Raw genomic sequence first — 10,759 nt, forward strand, 5'->3', positions numbered from 1 at the left:
CAACCAATACTCCCATCCACCATACTTAATAGACAAAGAATGTTGCAGGTTGCGTACTTTGGACTATCATATAAATACATTAAGGGGTAACGTTGTAGTTGTGGAGTTGTAGTGTAGGGTGTAGTGTAGTGTAGTGTGGAAAACGAACTCTCTAAAGAATGAAGGGCAGCTGAGCGTAGGGGACGATTGGCGATGGATTTTAGACAAAGAAAATAGCTTTACGCCTTTGTGTGGTATTTTCTTTCTATACACATCCAGCCTCCCTGGTACAAAGTTTTCGTACACTCCCTGACTGTTCACGTCAAAAGTCATGTCATCACTAATCATGGACAGGAAAATACACACCACGGCTCCCTTCAGAGCAAGTTGGCTTTTCGGCAAATATCTTAAGGAAGTGGAAGATCGGCAAAAAATGTAAGAGTATTTTGACGTTCTTTTAAAAAGATTTTTTTAAAAATGAAAGTCGAATATTCCTTCCCTCTGCCTTTCATAGTGTAACATCCTTCACAGTGTTGCACCACTTACGTTATTGGAGATGTATCGCTTTATAGGCAGAAATAATTTAATCGAGGCAAACGTGTTGGGTGAGCTCTACTCTTAAACTTAAAAAAATAGCGAGTAATATGTTGGGTTTTCGATGAATGGGTTGAAAAGTTCCAAGTCAGCCTTACTTTCAATCCCAACAGAAAAATGTTTTCAGCAACGTGTCGATGTGACAAGTGTGTGTATATGTTTATATATGTATATGTTATATATATATATATATATATATATATATATATATATATATATATATATATATATATATATGTATATATATATATATATATATAAAAGCAATGTTCATTGATCATCTTGAAAAGGTGTTCTACGTCAGCGAATTTGAGAACAGCAATAATAGATGTAAAGGAAAGCTGTGGTATATGTATATGTGTCTATCTGTATCTGTATCTGTATCTGTATCTGTATCTGTATCTGTATCTGTGTTTGTGTTTACCTCGTAGACACATCCTTAACTCATTTAACATTCCGTATGATAGTATTGTTATAAATAGAATGACAAGAATGACATAAAACAGTCTCATCAAATGCACATCACCATCCTTTGTTTTACCTGGTCACCATCCGTGTGACACCAAGGTCAGAACAAAAATAATATAATGTTAGTTCGTATGATATATATGTCATTGCGTGTGATACATCAATGTATCATATATATTAATGTCGAATAATTTGTTAAAATTAAAAGGAGCGTTAAATTAGACCATGGAAATTCCTATTTATAGTATCAATGTATTACAAGGGCATTCAAATATCAAAAGAATTCGGTTTACAATGGTATAAATGTGTTTATGCTATAATTGGTATTCAGCCCTTCTTTACTGGTACCTCTGAACTGAGTTGCCCTCGATATAATATTCGTTTTATTTGTGTCTATCTGATATATTGCCTTCAAGGTAATGTTTGTTATGTGCCAAAGAATCAAGATGTTATAACACTATACAATACATTGCTTATGTATTTTGAAAAAGTACTGCTTCATGTAAAGTCGTAACAATATATATGAACGTTAATGTTCATTCGGATAACTCGTAACATTAATATATTATGCACACTATAAATATAATATAGTAACTTGATTCCCGTAACCATGGTAACATGCTCTTTTCATGTCTTTATATATCTTGTCCATTAAAACATAGCAGATATGTGACTTCAGTGTCAACATAGCAATGCAGTACTAACAGTTTTCCTAACTATGCTATCTAGAAATTTTCACTCAGCCTTTTGGGGAAACCCATGGAAATATGGTATTTAGATAAGATTATATAGTGAATAGGTTTCAGGTAAATACAATATCCTTACTAATTGTGGTTACCATGGAAACCAAACAAGACATTGCTGATGATATTTGTGTATCCGTCACTTATAAAATCTCAAGGATAGAAATTATTTATGTGCGAATTTGACACATTTTGGCAAAGAGCTAGGATTCTTTAATCCAAGTAAAGTTTCCATAACAGTTTGATAACTAATTTTGAAGTGGCAACACCTTTAGTGATTTCTCCTCCTCGCATTGTGTAAGCACAACATTTTGGTATCTAGTTTCCATAGCAACATTAAATTAGAGTAATGGCAATTTTCCTGAATGATATGAGGGTATGTCGAATCATACACAACTAATAGTGTCTGTGTATTTTGCCATTTTCTCAAATCATTTTTCATTGATTATAAAATTGATAATGAATTACCTTACGGTAATTATGCATATAAATGCTATCAATTAATTATTATTGGCATATCCAACAGTAAAATTTCTTTTTAAATTGTCAATTTCTTTAGGTATGTGTGCCTTATTTTCTATTTTTAGTCAATCTACAATAATACATGCAAGGGTGATTACGACTATCGTTTCAATTTGCACACTTGCCCACTGTGACCATTAACATTCAAAACACTACAGTTGGGGATTTGTCTTTCGTCTTTGTCTGTCTGTCTGTCTGTCTGTCTGTCTGTCTGTCTGTCTGTCAGCCTGCACGCATGCATGCAGTATGTATGTATGTATGTATGTATGTATGTATGTATGTATGTATGTATGTATGTATGTATGTATGTACGTACGTACGTCATATTTCTTGAAAAGATGATTCCTATAAAACTTGGAACTTTTTATTGAAGTAGTGGTGACGTCATAACCAATTTTGATGTCTACCAGAGAGAAATATTCACAACATCTGACAATCAAGGCTTAGAAGAATCTACAAATGTTATGACGCCATACTCAGCACCAGGAAGTCATGACAATAGTAACACAACACCTCGCAGTATGAAAGAAGTGGTCAATACAACATCTAGTGGTAGTACAGACTCATTGAATCAAACGGCAAATGGTAGTAGAGGTTCAACAATGGACAGTCAATTCGCTTTTGAAACTCGTACAGGCAGTACTGTTCAACTACATGAGAACATGATTAACGTGCACCTTAAAACCTCACGTGAAAATCAACATTCATTGGGGGCTCTCTATACCGGACTTTTTGCCATTGGCAAGGAATTTATGGAGAAAACGACAGCCCATGGAATTCCACGTGTAGTGACAGCAAGAAGTATGTTTGGACGCCTAATATGGACCTTCATATTTATATGTGCATTAATGGCATTTCTTGTACAGGCATCCTTTCTGGTCACTAATTATTCAAAATTTGAAGTAACAAACAAGGTATGTATAAAGAAAAAATAGAAACGGGGAAGAAAGGGATGGGTAAAATAATCATTGTGGTAATGATATGTAACAGAATTATATGATACAAAAGTCAGAGATTAAAACACACGAGAATGAACGTTCATGGACTCTTGGGTCATAGCATCTAATGAAAATTTCTCCTCACAGAGTAAAAAAATGATTTCTTTTGACGTGAATTCAAACGTTTTGCTTACATCTCGTAAGCATCGACAGGGGAGTGATGTTGACAAGGCGTCAGCGAAAATTTGGTATTCAAATGTTTGACAATGAGCAAGAATTTTCATTTGATTATAACATATGCAACGAGACATCTCCCTTTCTTTGTGTCTTTAGTTTATTACACTACGTTCTTTAAAAATGTCATACCCTCTTGTTGAAAAAATTGGAAAGATAAAATCTTAGCAGCCTTTCTGTGTACTGGAAAGAATCCGTTGTTTTGACATGATGGTGATGATGATGATGATGATGATGATGATGATGATGATGATGATGATGATGAGGAGGAGGAGGAGGAGGAGGAGGAGGAGGAGGAGGAGGATGATGATGACAAAGTCAAAGATTTATATGAAATTAATAATTTTTATTACATCTGTAATGATCCCAATTTACATTATCATACTTTTTACTACCTTTAAAGATAAATGTGAAAACAAAACCCTCATTGGATTTTCCGGGTGTTACAGTTTGCAATACGAATAAATTACGACGTTCGGCCATAGCTGCTTCTCCACATAAAGGCATGCTTGTTGTCGATGACGGTATCATATTGCCATATTATAGTAAGTATTATATGTAATAGCATGGATTTCCATTATTTTAATCAGACTGGCCAGATCAATACATTGCAAGCTGTTTGGGGATAATATTATTTTTCATTGACATATAATGTCAATAAGTACTGTAAGTTCACACGTTTAACCCTTTGTAAGAGAATGTACTACATATTTGTACAATTCTAAGATACAGATTCGGAAGGGGTAAAGAAACTTACCTCAAAAGTTATTATGGTTTCCAACAAATGTTGTTTTTCAGAACCTGTGATGTGAGACCTTATCATTTGTCTTTGTATAACCAACGTCTTTTATCTTTATAAATTCAGGTCCGTGTATATCGGGTGATTTTGCTTGTGCCAACGGTTTGTACTGTATTAAGCAATTTTTGGTATGTGACGGGGTCAGACACTGTGTTGGGGACAACAGTGACGAACTAGGGTGTGTATATGGTGAGTAATAACGTCCTCTTGTTATCTTTGTGTCAGTCAGTTGTTAAAGTGAAATTGGTACTGTATAGGCTACTTCTCGTATTATTAAATAACAATTATTCCTGCATGCAGTTTATCTTAGTAATATTTCATATGAACAGACTAGATTATGATGTCATCACTGGTATGTGTAGGCGCACATGGACAGAAGACTTATTAAGTAATCCTGATTAAATATATGTATATATATATATATATATATATATATATATATATATATATATATATATATATATATATATATATATATATATATATCACATTGTCAACATCCCATGACATACATAATGGCATCATAAAATATGATTATTGTCAATTTGAACAGGTGAATGCGGTGAAAACCAATTCCGTTGTGCCAGTGGCAGTGAGAGGGGACCTTGTATTCCTAAAGTGTCTGTTTGTGATAGAAACGTTGAGTGTTATGAAGGCGAGGACGAGAATGACTGTGGTATGTAGTATCAGCCTTACTATCCGCAGGCCCTCTATACATCGTTGTCGTAAACGGAATGGGTACATAGCTATCACAAAATATTGATGCCATTTTGTAGTGACACAGTCTATGAATTTCACAGCCACCAGAAAGTCTGTTCTTTTCTTCGAGGGATATATTATGTAACCCAGTTTTAGTTGTTTTGATTTTAGATATCACCAACAATGAATCATAACTTTTGGAATAGAATATTTTGAGTTGACAGTAATCTCAATTCAGTGGAACAAGCTGTTGAAGTGCTTACAATAGATAACGTATCACAATAAAAACTTAAATCGACACTGTATTTGTGATTAGAGTAATCTCACCAATCACAGTTCGTTCAGCTTTCTGCCTGGATCATTTCACAGTTGAGTAGTTTTCACAGGCACTTCTCAGTGTGTTGTGAGATTTATTAAAGGTGAAAGACCTGCCATGCCATATCATGTCATGTGCAGTTAGAAATATCATAACTTGATTCCTTAAAATCTAAATTTCGCTGAATCAAAAGGCCAATGATATGCACGCGTGCGCTAAAGAATGCCAAACTCGAAACATGAAGTTTGTTTTGTTATGCATACATATGTGTTTGTGTACTAACTTGCTTGCTTGTTTGTTTGTTTGGTTTTAAGATACTTTTGCAACAAGTGGACCACAAAAAGAACAACAACAAATGGACTCTATTGTTTACAGGTTTTAAGCATCACAAATAACAGGCATACTTAAAGAAACTAACATCGAAAAGGATAGGGCAAGAACAAAACTAACTACACAAAACAATTTCGGTCGATTTTGCTCGAAATATTTTCTAAACTTTAGCAAAGAAACAAATAACCATCTTTTCCCAATCTTTGCTATAAAACTAAATGTAATGTGCGCACAGAGTAAAACTATGCCTCTCTTACAGCTAATTTAATTAGCTGTCAAAAACAAAATGACTGCCTGTAAATGAACAGAAATGACCAACTTCGGTTACAATTTTCAACGCTAGCGAATTTGAATTGGCGTAGTTGATACATATTTTTAAATTGTCAGTGTAGTGGTCTTTCTTTGCTTTTAATGAACAGAAAGATTCTGTCATTTCTTGTACGTTAGTTATTTTATATATCCTCTGTTCTCAGTAATGATTTGATCGTATTAGTAAATTGTTAACACTACATTGCAGATTGCAAAGCCACTGAATACAAGTGTAAGGTAAAGGGTGGTTGTTTATCCAAGACTGTTCGATGTGATGGACGTTTGAACTGTTTAGATGGTTCGGATGAGGACAATTGTCCTGGTAAGTAATTCTTACGTTCTTTCTACATCGGTCTAAATAACAATTTTTTAGCCCGATTTATTTGTCTTGAAATAAAATAAATGATTGTAATCAGCTCTTTCTTCCTATTAAGTATTACAGTACAAGAACAATTACATTACATCTATTTTATGATATTTTACGTATAAATCGCTGGGAATCGTCTTTGGAATTTAGAATAGTAAAACATTCGAACCTCATTGATTCCATGTACTCGTATCATTTTTGTGTCAACAAAGTCTGTATGAACCACCTTTATAGATGCTGATTGTTATGGTGGATTTCTATGCGATCGTGGTTCGGTGTGTATAGCTGATGATCTGACATGTGATGGTTCATTCGATTGTGAAGATAGAACAGATGAGAACGACTGTCAATCCGCTACTATGGTACCCCCTGCAGGTTAGGATTTAAAACTACAATAAAACTGAGTTCATTTTAGAATTCTGAATTGTTTCACCACGTGTTTTGCTTCAAGCATTTACGTTCAAACAAAATTCCTTTTCTAACACACTCAGAATATGTTTATTTGTCTGATGGCATACACTGACCCTTTATACCATGGGTAAAACGTGGATCTGCTGATCGTATGTTAATTTTGTGTTTTCCGACGGAGATACCGATGTCAAATCTTACGGTTGATCAACACAAACCCACATCCCCTGTATAACGTAACTATATGAACAGAATATCTCTATAGATTGAGCATCCTCCTACACAGAATGTACTTCGTTGATACACTAATACCGGCAGAAGTTATGCCCCTGCGCACATTGTCGAGTTCAGGGTCGGCACTGCTGTTTTAAATATATATGTATATAAATATTATATATATATATATATATATATATATATATATATATATATATATATATATATATATATATATATATATATATATATATATATATATATATAAGACATTCATATCATATACCTAATCTTTGTTGGATATTGTATATACGATAATTTTGTTCACATATTACATATTAATGTAAATGAACAGTGTTTATTAATAGTATACACATGCCAGCGTATTTACAGTGTCCTCAATATCACTATGAGATGTTTTACTAGACACGTGATAATGTGTGTATAATATTCATAAACATTAACGATAACAATTTTGTAGTAATTTCCCTGTGTAAATGAATATTATCTTTAATAACAAGAGATTTGTGATTTTCTAAATTTTTTGAATAGAGTTTTGCTTGCCTGATGAATTTCGATGCAACAGTGGCCATTGTATAACACTGTATTGGAAGTGTGATGGCGGATTGGATTGTCCAGATGGTTCTGATGAATATCCTGGTCTATGTTCTCTGGAAAGTAAGCGATGTCTGAGATTATTACTTTTGTTTGTTCATTATTTTGGCAACAAGGATAAGAAATGGGTACTTACTTTTGTACTTTGAATCTATTGTACAGGAAGAATTTTTTAAAACAGGGTAAAAACAAGTAAACAGTTTAATCACAAGTAAACAGGACTATTAAATCAAACTGGTGTTGCAAATGGTGGCGATGTTGATTAGACTGGGTATGACACGAAGATGTATTGTAGTACACACATCTGTTACAAGGTCTCTTAGTACCAGCATATTATCATTAAGTTATGCATCATGCATATTGTTTATCATGCATTCGACCTTTAGCATATAACATCCAGATAACACCAGTTTTATTTGATTGTATGAGGTTCAAAATATGTATTTTTATTCCTAATATGGTACCAAACATTCCACAAAGGTTTATGTATTGCCCTTTCCATGAGTGTTTCGTAAATCATAGCATTGTGCCTCTCTGCTGACCATATTTAGAATGATTGTGTGGGTACTGATACGGTCTCTAAATATGAAACCTGGCAGATGAATTAAATGGGTGTTGACATTTCAGTGAACGGGTATCGATTTATTATTACCTCACATACTTATCCTTAGTGTGTTCTATGGCTTCTCTTCTCTTTATCATGAGTAGATGAAATCGAGGAGTGTCAGCCAGAAGAATTCCTGTGTGATATTTATAGTTGCAAGCCATCTAGTTCAAGATGTGATGGTTATGTAGACTGTTTTGATAAAACAGATGAAGAAGGCTGTCGTAAGTTTACCAAGATTTGTTCAGTCTTTGTCGTATAATTGTTACACTGATTTGTGATCCTGGTTGATCATCATCATCATCATCATCATCATCATCATCATCATCATCATCATCATCATCATTGTCTTTTAATTACAATTTATACTGTTCTATCATTCACTTATCAATATCTGTATCCCTGATATATGCGAGCACAATACATGACAAAAGCATTCCTTAAACCAATAGTCAGTCAGTTAGACAATCATAGTCAGTCAGTCAGTCAGTCAGTTAGTCAGTCAGTCAGTCAGTCAGACACGTCAATGTATACATTTAAATATGTTTTATTTTTAAGTCTTGTACTTACCATATGATCCTTTACTTTTATCATTCCAGCGTGTGATGGTTTTCGATGTGAAAGTGGGAAGTGTATAGATGATAATTGGGTCTGCGATGATTACTTTGATTGTGAAGACGAAGATGACGAATCTGATGAGCTATGTGACATCGGTAAATAATGAATCTGTCAAGCACAGACCGACCTTTCAAATTCATTTTGGTTTTGGCAAAGGACATCTCTGACATGAATGCTGTCTCCTGACTAGTAATCTTTAACATTTAAGACAGTACATAACCATATCTTATATAGTTATAATTAACCTACTATCAAATTACTAAAGAATATCGCAATGAGAAGATGTTGAATAATATGATTCGAGATTGGACGTTTTTTGTGATGCTGGACGCTGACAATTTTAGATAATCTTAGTGTTGAGGTATTCTAATCCGTAATCTTTACACCAAACTGCAGACTGTAACCAAAGTGTTAACGGTACATCGGGAGATGTGGTATCTCATAGCCGGTATCCGAATAACTACCAGAACAACATGATGTGTACGATTATCATAGATACAAAGGATGGTGGATTGGGAGCAGTACAGTTGGAGTTTCTTACACTAAATGTCGAGTTTCATCCGACTTGTGACTATGATTACGTCCAGGTATAGTACATATATGAAATGAATATATTTTTTTCAGGTGCATCGTATTTACAAACATTGACATCTGTCTGTTTGTCTGTCTGTCTGTCTGTCTGTCTGTCTGTCTGTCTGTCTGTCTGTCTGTCTGTCTGTCTGTCTGTCTGTCTGTCTGTCTGTCTGTCTGTCTGTCTGTCTGTCTGTCTGTCTGTCTGTCTGTCTGTCTGTCTGTCCGTCCGTCCGTCCGTCCGTCCGTCTGTCTGTCTGTCTGTCTGACAGTTTGTCTGTCTGTCTGTCGCTGTCTCTGTCTCTGTCTCTGTCTGTCTGTCTGTCCGCCTTTCTCTCTCTCTCTCTCTCTCTCTCTCTCTCTCTCTCTCTCTCTCTCTCTCTCTCTCTCTCTCTCTCTCTCTCTCTCTCTCTCCAACCTCTTTCTCTCTATGACAAGATTTTTTTACGACTCGACCTCTCAATCATTTTCAATTCTCGTGAAGACAGATAATATAGTGATGTTGTTTTTCTAATGATTGTTTTCCAGTCATTCGGTCTGTCTATCTATCCGTCTGTCTGTCTGTCTGTCTGTCTGTCTGTCTGTCTGTCTGTCTGTCTGTCTGTCTGTCTGTCTTTGTGCTTGTCTGTATCCGCAATATCTCTAACACCACAATATACCAATCTTGACGATCGACAGTAACCAAACTTGTAACCAACCTGTCAATTTGTAGTTTCTAGACCTGGAAACGAATCGAACGTCGTGGAAGTATTGTGGACAAGATTTACCCCAAGCTTGGACTTCCGATTCAGCAGTAGTTGCAATTGAATTTGTAAGCGATGTAAGCTCAACTGCGACAGGTTTTAATGTTTCTTACATAAGTGTTATTCCAAGTAACACAACTAATCGACCATGTAAGTATTCAATTTTTCCCTAGTCTTCTAGGTTTCTTACAGTGAAACATAGTGTACAGCTTGTCTGTCTCATTCACCAATACCTGATGCATTTGTAACTTCAATTTTCGATAAATTCTATTTTTTTTTTAAATTTTGTACGTACTCTATCTTTCCGTTTTGATAGCTTGTCCTGGCTTCCAATGTGATAATGGTACAAAGTGCATTCGGTTTCCTGCTAGATGTGATGTCTACATCGATTGTGAGGACTATACAGACGAGAATGGCTGTGGCCGTACGTATGCGAACTCACCGTTACACTTTTACACAAACACCCATCCACCCCCCCCCCACGTACGTACGTACGTACATACATACATACATACATACATACATACATACATACATACATACATACATACATACATACATACATACATACACATCTCTCAAAACGACTACATTATAAATTTGTATGCAAATACGATATATTGATGAAGTATTGAACCTCAGAAGTGTATCGGTGTCTTTAGTCAGCCTCCAGTAATTTATACAATT

General features: G+C 34.9%; 1 protein-coding gene across 1 annotated transcript; it reads left to right on the top strand.

Moving 5' to 3' along the window:
• Nucleotides 1-319: 319 nt before the first annotated feature.
• On the top strand, nt 320-9,352 carry LOC144437441 (uncharacterized). The gene is made up of 11 exons (XM_078126382.1): nt 320-414; nt 2,683-3,220; nt 3,882-4,023; nt 4,344-4,466; nt 4,831-4,953; nt 6,140-6,253; nt 6,533-6,673; nt 7,475-7,600; nt 8,246-8,365; nt 8,741-8,854; nt 9,156-9,352. The coding sequence occupies exons 1-11, from the start codon at nt 326-328 to the stop codon at nt 9,350-9,352; spliced, it is 1,827 nt and encodes a 608-aa protein (XP_077982508.1). The 5' UTR covers nt 320-325.
• Nucleotides 9,353-10,759: the final 1,407 nt, after the last annotated feature.

This window comes from Glandiceps talaboti, chromosome 7 (assembly GCF_964340395.1).
Source record: "Glandiceps talaboti chromosome 7, keGlaTala1.1, whole genome shotgun sequence".
Taxonomy (NCBI): domain Eukaryota; kingdom Metazoa; phylum Hemichordata; class Enteropneusta; family Spengelidae; genus Glandiceps; species Glandiceps talaboti.